Source organism: Cylas formicarius, unplaced genomic scaffold, assembly GCF_029955315.1.
Source record: "Cylas formicarius isolate icCylForm1 unplaced genomic scaffold, icCylForm1.1 PGA_scaffold_1__22_contigs__length_36826433, whole genome shotgun sequence".
NCBI lineage: Eukaryota > Metazoa > Arthropoda > Insecta > Coleoptera > Brentidae > Cylas > Cylas formicarius.
This window is the reverse complement of record NW_026844264.1, coordinates 29,437,256-29,453,800: the sequence shown is the minus strand read 5'-3', so window position 1 is coordinate 29,453,800 and position 16,545 is coordinate 29,437,256. Positions and strand designations below refer to the sequence as shown.

Genomic DNA, 16,545 nt, shown 5'->3' with positions numbered 1-16,545 from the left:
ACGCGTCACCATAATTCAAGCTGGATCTCGGAAGAGGGATTTATTCCCCACTGCTTGCTGTTCAATATTAAAGACTAGCTTGGACTGCCTTGAATATATATGCGCAGAACATTTTGAAAAATTGTCTATTTTATTGTCCTCAGCAGCGTATTTCGATAATTGCAATCAAAATCCTACTTTGAAACAAAGTAGAACAGCCTACACAAGTTTCTTTTTGAATTACATTTTCGTTAATTACATTCCATCCAACTTGCATACAACTGCTAATCTGCTAATCGTTGATACTTTTACCATAAACTGTCATAACCACGTGTGATAGACTATACTGTAATCGCACATATTGCGCACTTCTAATTTAATTATACAACGTATAGATCCAAAAAAAGATGTATAATTTGCATAGATGAAACTTCGATACACAAGATGCAGTATCCAAAAGCGTTACTATAATTCAAGCTGGACTTCGGAAGACCGATTTGTTCCAAACTGCTTGCTGTTAAATATTAACGACTCTAACTTGGACTGCCTTGAAGGTACAAACGCAGAACTTTTTAAGAAGTGAAAAATTATATAATTTGTTGTCGTTGGCAGGTTATTTGGATAATTGCGATCAAAATACAAGACCATATACTTTGAGACAAAGTAAAACAGCCAACGCAAGTTTCTTTATTAATTACATTTCAATTTATTATATTAACTAGTTGTTTTTTTGTATAAGTGTCTTAAAAACACAGTAATCCCACATATCGCGTACTTGAAATTAATTAATCTTCAGGAAATTAAAACGTATAGATCCTAAAAAAGATGTATAATTTACCTAGATGAAACTTCGATATACAGGAAACAGTATCCAGGCGCGTCACTATAATTCAAGCTGGAAGAGGGATTTGTTATAAACTGCTTGCTGATAAATATTAGAGACTCTACCTTAAGAAGTGAAAATTTATCTAATTTACTGTGGTGGGCCGGTCATTTCTATAATTGCGATCAAAATCCAACTTTGAGACAAGGTAAAACAGCTAACGCAAGTTGCTTTTTTAATTACGTTTTCATTTATTATATTGCTTCTAACTTTGTTTTTAAATTTGGCCCATATTATTTTATCCTACGATTTGGTTCTTAAGACGTCAACTAGTTGTTTTTTGTACAAGTGTCATCAAAATAATGGTCAAGCTGACTAAATAAATCTCGCGTGTGAACTCTTACCGTGTGATGGGTTGTAATGTAATCGCACATATTGCGTACTTCTAATTTGAACTGAGGTGGCTTTTACTTGATGAAAATCCATTTAACAAAATAAATAAGAACTAAAAGTTCAGATTTTCACGCAATTATATATTTTCACATGACAATTGTTTCGACAACACGGTGTCTTTATCAAATCAGTGATCAAATGTTGTCGAAACAATTGTCATGTGAAAATATATAATTTCGTGAAAATCTGAACTTTTAGTTCTTATTTATTTTGTTACTTCTAATTTAATAATCTTCAGAAAATTACAACGTATAGATCCGAAAGGAGATGTATAATTTACCTAAATGAAACTTCGATATACACGAAGCAGTATCCAAACGCGTCACTATAATTCAAGTTGGATCTCTGAAGTTCCCAACTGCTTGTTGTAAAATATTAAAGACCTTAATTTGGACTATCCTGAAGGTACAAATGCAAAACTTTTTGAAAACTGATAAACAAGACCATAAACTTTGAGACAAATTATATCTGCAAGTTTCTTTCGAAAATGTTTGTTTCAATGATTCCGTCACTTCTTATACATTATAATGTACATAGAGTCTTCAAAGTTCCAAAAATTAATCACGCGGAATTCTGCTTGAAAAATAGATTTTAAATTTGAACCCAAGGTGGGTCAAATTTTGACAAAAATTACTTAATAAAACTAAAAATTAAATTACGAAAATTTGTTTCAGTATTTTCCATATTAATACATTTAGACTTTTTGGGTATTTTACAAGTCTCCGAAGTCTAACATCGATCGAAATTTACGGACAACGTTCGAAGAATTGGGGATACTGACCAGTCCGAACAATGTAACGGGGCATAGAATTGTCACCTGCATTTACTAGTTAAGAGAATCAATCAATCGAAATGGGTCGCGTTTGCTTAGACCTTGACGCGCAGCACCCTGCTTCGACGGTGCTATCGGTCGTGCACCTGAAGAATTTTAACAGTAGCGCCGCACCATGGAGGGGGCGAACGCACCTAGAATCTTATATAGCCGACTGCGATGCTTTTCCCGAGTTTAAACACTTCGAAATACGGATTTTAGAATTTATGTACCGCTCGAGCACACGCGCTAGAACACCATGCACGCGTGAAGAGGGGAAGAGGTTTCCCAGTTAATTTCAACCAAAAAAAAACAGTTTCGTTTTAGATTCCGTAGTGCTTTTTGTTATTGTTATTATTGTGATATTCGCTTTCCTACCATGACGTCCGGTGTTAAACAAACTGTTATCAAGTAAGTCTCAGATGATTGTTTAAAAGATACGATTCCTACGTTTGACGTGATAATTAATTAAATATATGGCAAAATCTCAAAAATGTTGAATAAGTAATAATAAATAACGATTTAAATTGCGAAAACGGAGGTAGCGCCATATGGAAGTAGATGTAAGCTAATTATTTTAAATAACTTATTTGGTATTCGTGTTTCCCTTAAGGCATCAGCTTTATAAACTGATCTACCAATGAAAAATAAAAAAATATTTGCATTATGCCTTGCAATTCTTTTGTTTTGTTTTGATACTCAATTCTTAGCCTCATCCATTTTGCATTACTTATCCAAAAACAAGAATAAAACATAAAAAGCAACATAAACAAATTTAATCCCCAGAATGTTATTTCAATTGGTGTAGAACTTCGGTTGTTTCGGTTGTTTTGTTTGGAATACGTAAAAATGATGCGGCATTGCAATGATATTGTTTTGTAAACGAATATAGTGAATGAAATTTGACAAAATAAAGTCTTATCAAAGTACAATGAGCGTTAAGTAGGGTTCGCTGTGCCCAATATCGTTTTTCACAAAGTTTCGAAAAATAAGCAGGCAGCAAAAAAAAACTAATGCGAAGAAACGTAGATTTCATGCAAAGTTGGACGTAATTAGGTTTCTTGAATCGCGCTGTTTGCTAAAAGGTGTGAAAACGTTCAGCAGTAATGTAAAATACAAACATACACGTACATTCGAAAATTGTAAACTGGACGTGACACTCAATTTAGTATTTCCTGCTAAAAAAATTTGAGTGTCGATGAATTGACGCACAAATGGTGAAAAAATGCTACATACTTGTATTTGTAAAACATTAACTAGAAAAACTGGAATTAGAGTTCCTTCTTTTTTGTGAGTTGTGCAAAGTTGTAATTTTTCAATTATTTTAGAATAGCGGATGCGATTGGATAATGGATAATATAAAGCAAAACAGCCAACTGTAGCTTACGTTTTACTTACTCTGTATAAACAGAAGATAATTTTTTAACTTTTTTTTCATTTTTATTTCTGCTTGTTTTTATATATGTTATGCATTACGTTGTTATACCTATTATTATTGTAGACGTTATCTAATTTTTTCTAATCGTATGTATATATATATATATATATATATATATATATATATATATATATATATATATATATATATATATATATATATATATATATATATATATATATATATATATATATATATATATATATATATATATATATATATATATATATATATACGTATTTTCTTTCCTCTATTGCACTTAGAGATGCTGTAATTCGTTTGTTATTTATGTATATCAACTGCTATGCAAATAATTGTTCACATATATGTAAATTATCATACCAATAAATTTGCAGCTGCTGAAGATAAAATCAGCTTTTATAAGATGTTGCAAAATTTGTCAACCATACCCATTTTTCGGTTGGATATTTTCAATATGTATCTTTTTCAGTTTTTCCTGTTAATGAAATAAAACTATATGAAAACCTGTTTTTCACAAATGGCAATTGGTTTAATAAATATACACCACAATTATATAAGCTCTCTTAAGTTTAGTTTCAAAAAGAGATAAAATTTTTTGACTAACAATTGTCAAATTTTTGAAAACATTTGGTATTTAAAAATTTAGTGTTCATTTCGAGTGTTCAGCAGCAGTAAATAGCGGTAATCACTTTCTTATTAAATATTAGCCAAATTCTATCTATTATTTTTTTAATAGGCAAAGATGAGGACAATGGTGATTGTAAAATAAAATTCTATACGAAATAAGCCAAATCAAAAATATGCTTTTTAAGTTTCACGCTTTGATTCACCTAAGTGTCACTCCAGATTTGCGTGTGACGTATTGCCGGTAGATTCCAAGAAGAATATTTAATCCAGATGAGTCAGTTCAAATTGCAGTCTCAGTTTGTTAGAATACAATGGCATATTTTTTGCTTCATTATTGATTTTTTGTGTTGATGGTTACTACTTGTAACCCCCACGCTATATAGTAAAGATGATTGTATGTAGATACTGAGATCGAAGTGTAGATTACAATTGAAGTGATGACGATATAATGGTATTGTTGTTGACTGTGACGTATTGGAAACACTTCATAGATTATTTTAGAAAATGCTGTAAAATTCTTAGAGACAGAGAGAGTGAATATTTTAAAAACTTCTTTAAAAATTATTCCTTCCTTGATTGCTATTCTCAAATGTTAAAATCGAAACGTTAATTTTCCACAGTGCAGAATTCCGCGAATTTTCTAGCCTCAAATCTCTAATCAAAACAACTAAAAAAATATCACGATTCTGCTATTTATCATAAAACTTGATGGGTTAGTTGTTAAGCGGCGATTGCTAATACTGGTACAGATCAATTTAAAATACCAGGCTTAATTTATTTATGTTATTGTTCAACATATACGGTTTGAGCTTTTTGTAAAAGGAGTTAAATAAACGCTGGTGAATCGTTAATTGTGACGGCTATTTTTGTCCATCGAACGTTAAACAACTTCTCTTGACCATGACCTCTTCGATCTGTCAGTCACGAAAAGTAATTGTTACTGCCACTTCCTCAATCAAAAATTTGGAGAACTCTTGAACATCCACTTGTATTTTTTTTGTGTGAATTGAAAGTACAAGTCAGGTTTAATTAAGTTTATATAATCATAAATCTCTAAATCTGACAGTCATGTTTAAGAAACTAATTAATCACCTGAAAGGTGTTTTGATGTAGTAAAAACAACAATAAGTAGGGAAAGTGGAATATGATAAATATTATTAATGAATTTCGTTTTTATAGGAAATTCGCGTTATTTTAGTTTACAGAAAGACTTTCACGATATTCGACGGCGCTCAATACATTAGGAGAAGAAGAAAAAACGTACGAGTTTCAAGATCGCATGTTACATTCATATTAACAATAACGGTTTTAAAAAGAAAGTAACGCAATTTGATAGTCCCGTAATGATTCCTTACAGTTTCTGGTTTCACTTTTGCGGTGACATATGTCGAAGAAAATTGCTCTTTATGTTTATGGTAACTTTTACTTGGAGTTTGCAGATGTATGACAACAAAATACAATATTGTATCAGAATAGTGTGTTCCTGACTGTTTCTTACTTTTATTACAAATTAGGTAGCAACCAACAACGTAAATATAAGTAGTTGCTCGCTTGGGACAATGTATCTATATGCGCCAGTCAACTCTATGCAAACTGCAATCGTCTATAGAATCAAGTATCGATTTTGGCAAGGAAATTTTATTTAGAGGAAGAATGGTAGTAGTGGACATTAATGTCTTCGTTAAACACGTTAATACTAATACCAGGTAATTCGAATAAGAGATTCTTACAATAAATAGAACAAGAGGTACTTTGTCAATTTATTTGCTTTATTTTTTATTTTATCTTTCTGTATACTAATTGATTTGATTATTTTTACTAAAAGTTTCATGCTTGTGTTCATTAATAAAAAAAATTAATGGTTAGTTCTTGTACACCATATTGTTTCAGTATTGTGCACAATTTATCTTGACAACATTTTAATTGGCTGTAACTTTTTTGTTTTTAGAGATATCAAGCCAAGTTTTTTCCTAAGTGACGTGTAAAACAAAACACCATCAATCTTTTGACATATTTTACAACATATTTTTTTTAAAAAACACTGAATGAAAATATGTTTATGTTAGACATATTAGTCATTATTGTTAAAATGGTTTTTCGCGAATTTAGCATCAGTGAAAGGAGTGATATGCTTCAAGTGTACTTTCTGAATAATAAAAGTATATTAGACACTATCCAGAGCGCCAAGCTCCTTTACAACAGATATTTCCAGGGCTGCAAAGAAATTTGCAGAATACGGTAACGTATTAAATGCTAAAAAGGTATGCCGGAATGATAATGTTTTAAATGAAGAAAATAAGGCAAACATTTTAGGATTCTACGAAGCACATCCAGTTTCCTCTATTACTCAGTTTTGAAAGAATATAAAAATAATGCATTTAAATTTCATAAAACTCAAAAACTAAGTGGAGAACAATGTGAAACTAGGATGCAGCTTTTTGGATTTTTTATAATAATAATTTTTTGAAAAACATTTTATGGACTGACGAAGGTTCGTTCACTACAAGAAAGGGTTGTAATATACAAAATACGCGATGTTGGTCTTTAAATATTCCTACACAAATACAAGAAACAAAAACCCAGGGGTACCAATCAATTAATGTATGGTGTGGTGTCATAGATGGGCATATTTTGGTTCCGATATTTATAGATCAAAGGTTAACTGCAGATCATTATTTGCAATTCTTAGAGCACCGAATAGAACAATAAATAGTAGATTTACATCTAAATATATTAGCGCTGATTATGTGGCAGCAAGACGGTGCCCCTTCTCATAATGTTGTGCAAGTGAAAATTTTTCTTAACATGGAATACCCCGGGGGTTGGATAAGGAACGGCGGAGCTACGGATTGGCCAGCCAACAGGCCGAACTTAATTTTAATGGATTTTTATTTTGAGGACACATGAAAAATTACGTGCACCAAACTCCTGGTAATAATGTCGTGGAATTTCGGCAAAGGATTTCAGAGGCAATCAATAAGTCAAGAGACAAACCGGAAACGTTACAAAATGTAACGTACAATAAAAGTGTATGAGAAATGTGCTCAGCAGGTGGTCACATACAGCAGTATTTAGCATAGTTAAAGAATTTTTTACTTCAGTGTGTCTTGTCATTTTCGTGTTTTTGTTCTACTTTAATTTATAAATAATTATTGTTATTGCAGTGAGTTCCGGCACTCCTTGAAATTATATAAAAATTTCCTATTTTTGCCGATTTGTCAAAAACGAGTGGACTAAAATATAAAGTGTGTAACACCATGTGAATTGAAATGAGATATTCTATTAAACACATATATAATATACAGAGCGTTCCATTAACAAAAATATATGTGTATGAAAATTGATTGATTGATATTGCTTAAATGTATATATTTAAATAAAAATTTTTAAGACCTTGAATAGTTTTAAATTTTCGGTATGTATCAATTTTTTAAAAACGTAGATTTTTTACAAATATATAAGCCAAAAAAAATACACAAATCATTTCAGTAAGCATGATATCGAGAAATAAAATAATTACATATACAGCTAGAATACCCTATTCTCACATTTACATAAAAGAGCAAGAGAATGACTAGCCGTCTTTTTCTACTGTAACATTTGCCTCACTTTTTATCACTCCATTGCCATTTAAGTTTTGGGTCCAGTTCAATGATTTTTGCTGTTCAATTGGAATTTCTGGGAAACCTTGAACTATAGGTCACCATGAATCATAGAAGTTGTTCGAAATTCAAAATTATCCATTTTAAATAAGGCCACTCTTGTAATGTAACATTCAGAGATATTAATATAAAACACTTGAAGTGAAATTTGAATTGTCGGTTACTGAATGCGTAGTTTATTTAATTTCATATACCATTTTTTACATTAGTTTCAAAATTTAGCCAATTTAGCGGATTTACATAAATGATAGTTGGTTTAATACTTCTTTACCAACGAACTAAACTAACCCAGAAGCACTCAGTAATAATTAGAATCTTTAAACAAAATCGATAATGCGTTCTAGTCATAAAGGAAAAACTCAACATCATGAGATTTAAACGTCACCGAAAATAAAAATCTCGGTGTGGTTGCGATTAAAACACCAGCAATGTCAGTAATAAATCGCCGAAAAGGCTAATCCATCACAATCGGTGCACTTAATTTAACCTACTCGCTGATTACGCGCTGATCGTTTGAGCAGATGTTTTACGCGACGGGCGACGCTCATTTATTTCCTGGGTATATTTAGCTTTAAGACTAGACATAATAAGCTACTTACCGATTTATAAATAATATTTCAAAGTGGTAAATAAATAAACTGTATGTTATATGTTTAAATATGTAGTATTATCGATGAAGGTCTTATGAAGTAAGGGAACCCGATCAAGCGAAACAAATTTCATGCGTTTTGGTTAAAATAGCCTGGAAAAAATTATCGCATCGGGATCCAATTTGGTTGTAGGTGGGTACTAGATTGCACTTTTCTTTTCTGATGTATGGATCATTTAATTTGCAACACCTGCTGGTTACCTCGGATGTTTCTCGGAGTTACTAGAGCGCTTTTGACATTCCTAACCTACTTTTCGACGAATCCCTAACCTTCTAGGTCTAATAATTATGGTAGCAGTGCACACCACATCTCAAAGTTCAAGATTCATTGTATGATTTTAGAAGAAAAAACGACACTTGAGTGCAAAACATAGCTGAGAAAGTTCGTTTCCTTGATTTACTCGTTCCTGTTTATTGAATAAATTCTACTTCACGCTCTTTTGGTTTGAGTACTAATTAAATTGGCGTCATGACGGCGTAACGTGTTTTAATCGAAATTTGTGAATGTAAAATACATGACATTCATCTTTTATTCCTACCATCAATTTTCTTCGATGCAAAAATTTATATAAAATGTGCTTAAATTTAACCGGTGAATTCCCGGTCAATCTTTAATACGTGTAGTTCATCCAAATGGCTCTAGTATGCATATTAACATCGTTGTCCAAGATCATGGTTATTTCAGAAGACCATTTTGTAAAAATATGTAAGTTTCGTATTTTTCAGTTGAAAATATTCATTTTTAATTCAACTCAACTCAAAATCAATACAAAAAACATTTACTTTTACACTAATTAAATAAGAGATTCAATCTGCAAAATTTTGCAACTGTTTTTATAATCCCATTATTTCTGGTCTAATAAAATATATACTTTTTACAAAGTTCTGGATTGCTTTATACAAAACTTCTGGATTCCCCCTGCGTCGGTTTTTGCTGAGTCGAAATTGATGACGTTTCGCCAGTCATCCTGTTGGCTTCTTCAGAGCTTGACTGAAACAGTTTCAGTCACGCTCTGAAGTATTACAGTAGCCTGTGGATGTTTTGAAAAAAAAAAACTAAAAAATATAATTTTTGTTTGTTTCGTTGAAATTTCAAAATTTAATATCTTCTTTTTTACATATGTGCACTGTGTTTATTAATTGATTGATACTTAAGACTGTACATCTTTGGCAGATTTTAGGAAGAAAATTGAATTTTAACAAATGTCCTAAACGTATAGTTTTCGCCATCTAAACATTTAATACCATGGACATCACTGGTGAATGTAGAAAATTGATATTTGTCGCAAAAAATGTTTTCAAAATCGGTTGCAGTATTTAAGAGAAAACAGTTTCTTCGTTTTAGCTTTTTTTTAAGTAAAAAGAGCTGCATTATACTAGTTTAATGGATCAAATTTACTTAAAAAATGCAGCTTCCAAATATTAATTTATTTGTAATGAAAGTGGCTGGCCTACCATTCAGTTCAGGCTTCGTACGGACAGCACCGATAAAAATTAGAAAACTTTTTCTTCTACGCGCTACCCTAAAATATCCAATTATAGACTGATTAGGCAGCGGAAACTGTCGCCTTAAAACGTCGGGTGTATTAGTTAGTGTCACGACCTTATCAGAACTTCACAAAAATATTTACAGTGATAGGAAGTTTATATACAAAAAAAACCTTTTTTGCTAACTTGTAGCTTAACAATTAATATATTTTTCTCTTTAAAATCCTCCACGGATTCGCACGGCTAAGTATAGGCACTCAAACGATAATATCCAACCCCCATCATTCAACGAACGTCGCGAAAACGCAGAATAAAAACTTAATTTTGAAAAGATAACTTTCCTTTTAATTTTTTAAATTCATCTTGGTTTGCGGATTTTTTTTCAATAAGCGAAGGTGATTATTGGATACCGACTTCGAAGCATTTACATCACGGAAAATTTTTCAATTTGCCCAATATAATTATCATTACTGCCATAATAACTTGAGTAAATAAAAAATTATGGTCGGCTGTCTCGATCCGTTGCCGCTTTGTTTTTATTTTTTTGCCACGGCACGTTGCGAATCTCAATTGCTAATTAGGAATTCCCCTCTTTTCACAAAAGCGAAGAAGACCGGATGCGCTCTCGGCCAACCAAAAAAACCCTTTCGACCACTTGGAATCGTACACCTCGGAAAAATATTCGAAGCGAGTCTGAAAGGAAGCCGTTTTGGGTGACGGATCAGTCGTTGAACAAAAAGTCTTTCGGAAACTGTGAAAAATTATCGGGGAAATGCTGTTCCGCTTTTTAGGTACCATTGTCTGGCGGCATTGTCGCAAGTTCTATTGTTCAAACCACCTCTCGATACATAGAAAACAAATCTTTGCAAAATGCCGTGGCAAATTAATGGCAAATATCCGTTCGATATAAAAAAATGGGTAACCTTGCCGCAATAATAGTCATCAGCTCGGTGTGCACAACCTGCAAATTAGGTTAAAGTTTTTTTTTATTCAAATTGATAATTTAGTGCCCATTGATGCGGTATATGTTGGCGTTGTTGTAGAGAACAATACTCATTTTATTGTGAGGCAGGTAAACGATGCCATTTTTTTTTAATTAAAAATTTAGCTTTTCGGTGGGAGCTAAAAGTATAAAATATGTTTTTTTATTAGTCGACATTGTGGGGTAAGAAATACAAAAAACTGAGTGATGTGTCCCGTTTCTTTTTTTAGCGTTTCGTTTAATGGGTGTAAATTGGGTTAGAAGACCATCACTCGGTTATTTACAGAGTATAGATCAATTGGAAAACCAAGAGGTAACATTTACAATGAAGGGAAATGAGATCGTTGAATTATTAAAAAGGACTAAAAAAAATAAAAAAAACAGTTTTTAAGTTAGCCAGGGCGGAGCAATTAGCGTTATATATTATTGAAACCACACGGAAAAGTAATTTTTTTGAAATTCACATATACGGGGTGTGACATGTTAAGAAAATGTAAGTTTTGGTACCATCTTAAAAATTAAAACATCCATATTTTCTTTAAGTATGCAACGGAATTCTAATAAAAAAGTCATAGCACTTTTCTTTTTAAAGATTTTTTTATCTCCATAACAGATAATCTTCTAATGCAATCTATTAAATAATTAAATAAAACATTTAAAAAGAGAACGGGACACATATCTCAGATTTACGACACCAATTACAAATTATTGGTACTATACGTAGGGAAGGGTGGGGGGCAAGGCGGTCCAATTAAGCTTTTTATTATTTATCCAATTTACCCAAATTCTGGCCAAGCTTCTGGCTGTATATATAATAAATATAATTATTTGTTAAAAAATATTTTGATATCGATTAAAAAATTGTTATTGGTATTTATAAGATTTTCGAAAGCTCAGTCTTTACGCTAAATCCATAGATTAATCTAAAAAATAGCACTCAATAAATTAATTATGATTCGGAATAGGTTTTTTAGAATTTTTAAGCGGACCATTTTATCCCTATTATTACGCAATTGGCAAAAATGTACAAATAACCAGAATTTATAATTATAATAATGAAACAAAAATTGTTCTGGGCCGCCTTGCCCCACCCTCCCCTATTCTGAATAAAGCTCGCCGTTTTTCACAACATTTTTGTAAGCCATCTAACATCTAACAGAAAACTCATTGTGCCCCCACCAATGTATAAGTGCTTGAAAATTAATTTACACAATTAAATGTCTGAAGAAGGAGGAGATGGGGATCGATTGGCTGCTTTGCTATTTGCCAATGAGACTCTATTATACTAAAAATATACTTCTTTAAATTGCCAAAGGATTTATAAATAGTTATTTTGTTATGAATTTTATTATTGTATTTTATTATTCTATTATATTCTTATTATTCACTTGGATATTGATAGTGTGTTCTTTGTATCGGTCGTCTTTTACGAAAACATGTGTGTCGACTGTCGAAGTGTAGAAGAGTATCAATGGCACTGTTAAAACACATGCTTAAAAAATATTTCAAAACAGTAAATCTTCTAAAACGGGAAGCCAGAAGAAAGTCGAATACTTTCCGACTATCAACAGGTGAAATGTCATGACAAAATGGTATTGGAGCGTGAGTTTCATAAAAGAATGACCGAAGGAATTTATCTACGTGTTCCATATTATATTTTTTCTATGATCATTAGTTTTTAGGTATTTTTGGGTACCTTCACAGAGTGGTTAAAATCTGTCGAAAACGTCCGAAATGGTTCTCTTTTCAATAATGTTAGATAGTTAGTGAACTGTCAAACTATTTTTAATTATTGCCGCCACCACAACTTCCCATCCAAACTAATGCGTGTTGCCAGAATAAGCTCTGAAATAACGACAAATGTGATCGCAGGAAACTGCGATATTTGTAATCAAATATCTGAATTACAATCGCAATTATGCAAGCGACGACGACATAAATATTGAAATGTGCAAACCGAAAAGTGAAAATAATTAAATGTAAGGCGGTTATGTCATTCACTTCACATAAATGTGACATTCCAGCTAACGTTAAGGCACCTGTAGCGGAACTAATCACTGTTGCGCTGTCAACAGGAAATTCTAAGGCTAATGAACTGTAATTTTGGGCGATCCGCCTGGTTGACAATTAAAAAAAAATGAAATTGTTATTTCGCGTCTGCCTTCCGAAAATAGAATGCCAAAGCTCTTCCGTGCAACGACTTTCGTAACAGATGGTAATGGCGGGGATAAAAAATAATTAACAAATAATGAGAAACTACCGGACAAAAGTGACAAAAAAAATGGTAAAAGTTGTTTTAAATAAATAAAGACAAGATAACAAGAAGAATCTTTCTTTCAAAAACAAAAGAGCTAGAGGATTTTATTTTTGCCACAGAAACATGCATTTGCATATTTGTAGTTATCAGAAAGGCACATTGCAATCTTAATTTATCTCTTGTTCTTATTGCACATTTAAACATTCGACTCCGGCAAACGGTTGTATCAGAGATTGCAATAGAAAATGTTCTTTCAACCGAACAGGAATTTTCTTTATAAATCTACTAATATCTACTATATCCATATACAGTTTCGAATAATATCTTTCTTACCTACTACCAACGGCGCGTATATTATCTTATTTCCATAAACACCCAAATCCACTTTGAACATGATCTCGACTTAACCGACTTCAGGCATATAATCGCGTTTGTGTATTCCAAACACAAAATAGGTCTTTGCCTACGTTTTCTTATTAAAGTCGCAAAGAAATAATAAATAAGGTCTACGTAAAATCGATCGCAATTTTGTTATGGTTTTAATATGGTTAATAGAGTTTGTAGACTTGTTAGCTGCCATTATTATTTTGTGTTTCCTACTCTAACGACTCTAATTTTCCTAGACACCTTTAACTGTTTATTCCTAACCCGGCTGCAAGTTTTATACGGAGTCAGTTTTAAACTAATTAAATCATAGAATACGACCCCATAAATGATTGACATCTGAAGTCCACACTTATGAATGGCAAGCAGTTCAATGTGACCCTAAATGCGGTTTACGTAATTTGTTTCCAGCCAGAGACAATATATTACCGCACACTTAAGTCACTTTTTCTAATTGAATAACGTCTAAGTTACTAATTAGGGAGCAAAATGCAGTGATTAAAGGATATGGTCCATACGTCGGTCAATAAATAATAAGGAGACTCCCTCGGATAAAAGGTATTTTGATCAAATTCGACTTGTTCAAAAGCGACTAACACTATTATTACTTACTTAGATTGAATCAAACTAGTCAGACATCGCGTCCTTGAAATGAATTCCTCCTAATCTGCAAAATTTACAGTCTACTGCTTCTGAAAGTCACTGCGGCAAGATCGTTAATTTATAGCTTTGTTGTGATACGCAATTCTGTTTTTTCTACCTAGATTTTTAATTTAATTGAGCACCAGCTATGAGCCTGAAAATTTGCGTCTGCCAAAAATCAATGAGAAGAACGTTGAATTCTTTTTGGTACTTACCTATTTGCAAAACGAAATTCCAAAAGACGGTTTTCGATGCATTTCTGCAATCACGGATTTTCAAAGGGATTTTTATATATAGACGACATTATCTAAATAATAATTATGGAAACAAAGACAACCACATTGTGGATTGTAAACAGCACACATTCTCATATCGAGTGTTTGATATGTAAAATATGAAAATTCAGGCAGAAAAGTATAAGAAAAACTTATGTAACACGACCTTTGTGGATAATTCATTTCACACTGAAGCGATACTACGTTTGTGACATATCATTGCTCTTCCAAGACCTACTTTAATAAATCTAATGACAACCACCGAATCGAAGTTATCCTTCACATACGTCGTCCTTGCCTATAAAACCGATACACACGGATACATTGTTTGTAATCCGCTTACAAATATAAATAACGTAGTACAAACATCGTGATTGTGCGTAAAGTTTATCTCGAAAATTGTTTTTAAAGCTGTTTCCAACAAGTCTGTATTTTTGTTTATGGTGGCGATTAAAAAAATGATAAATCTGACGCTCTTCACGCGTTTCGGAAAATAAGTAATAAATAAATAATAAATAGAGGATCGTTTTTTTTTCAAAAAATTTTTCCTCGATTTGAAAGAATTGTAGGGACACTATCATAATGCCTTCAACCCGTTTTTGAAAAGAATTGTAAACATACTTGCATACACGATCAGGTTTCCGTAAATTATCTTTGTTTTTCGAATACCTAATGGGTACCAACAGATCGTGTTTTTTGTGTAGAAAAATCTGCGGTTTGGGAATTATGGATTTTAAAGCCGCAATGTTTCGTAAACACAAAGATATGTCCTGCAAATTATTGTAATTGCAGTTTCGTCGGCAGAAACTTACCTTACATTTTTTAGAATTAATTTTATAGCGTGGTATCGCGTAAATTGCAACAACTTTGTAATATTTATTATTTAAAGCTAAAATGTATTATTCGAGACGACCAGAGCATTGGAAAAATTCGCCATTTTCAAAAATGCTTGGTGTTAGTTGGCCCGTTCCTGAAAATTTGGTACAATAGTAAAATGGCAAATTTCTTTGGAATATAAATGTTTTTTTTTTTACTTTATATTAAATCGATATTTATGCAGTCGCTTAAAACACATTTTTCTCTTATGTTTTTACTATTTCGAACACTCGCTGTCTGATATTACAAAGTCGTAGCTGACTTGAAATATTTTTTCATATTTTAATACTGCACAAACGAATACAACAGACTACTTACCATTAAATTGCAAATGAGCCTGTTCCTCATTATGCAGAAATGTCTTATCTCCCATTATTAATAAATTTTATGCGGAAATATTAATATTCGCATTATATTTGTGAAAAGTGCCACCATATGTCGCTTACAGGAGGAATCTATTTTGAATACCCAACGTCTAATGTTTCGTAGGAAATAGCGATCTTAACATTTTAAACTTATTTGTTGCGTATTAAACGGTATTCAAAACGGTATCAAAATGTAGTAGAATTTCAAGAAAAAACATTCAGGATAAAATCTTATATTAAAAATAGGTTTGGCGGTCTGCTTGAATATTAAATGTTTCATGTTTTCATGTTTCATTTGTCCTACATAAAATGGTATTTTGTGTTTTTAAGCCTAATGTTAAATCACATACAAGTTTTCTTAAAAAATGAGTTAAAACTTGCAGTGGCTTAAACCTACTTTTACTATTTAAATTAAAAAAAAAATAGTGTAAAAATTTTACTAAATTTTTGTTGACTTCCACTTTTTTCGCAACTGCTCCTTTTTTATTATAAATCGTATTTCTGCCATCAACCCAATTCGACTCTTGTATTGTGGAACAGCTGCAATATTCAACTTCGTAACTTCCACATAATTGTTGAAAGTAAGGTATTCTGTTGACAAGGATTCCGAAGGTGAATCAATTTTAAATACTTTAAATACTTTTGTTAACAATTCATATAATGTATATTCATATAAAACGTGGGTCACCATGTACAAATGGCTAACAAAATAACAAAAATCAATTTGCATAGATATGCACAATGGGCCAATCTCAGTACTCATTCAGATTATCTCAAAAAGATAAAAACGGTAATATCTGCACGGAACTTGCCCTCGATCATCCAAATTCAGTTGAAACAAAGATGTCGCAC

The 16,545-nt window shown here is 32.0% G+C and overlaps 1 protein-coding gene across 2 annotated transcripts in view; it reads left to right on the top strand.

The window, feature by feature from the left end:
• The first annotated feature begins 2,246 nt into the window (after nucleotides 1-2,246).
• LOC132697366 (neprilysin-2) overlaps nucleotides 2,247-16,545 on the top strand; it is a 31,533-nt gene continuing 17,234 nt past the window's right edge. For both annotated transcript variants that reach the window (XM_060662809.1, XM_060662808.1), the window contains exon 1: nucleotides 2,247-2,477. In XM_060662809.1, the coding sequence (XP_060518792.1) occupies nucleotides 2,446-2,477 (32 nt within the window). In that variant the 5' untranslated portion in view covers nucleotides 2,247-2,445. The remainder of the gene's footprint in view (nucleotides 2,478-16,545) is intronic.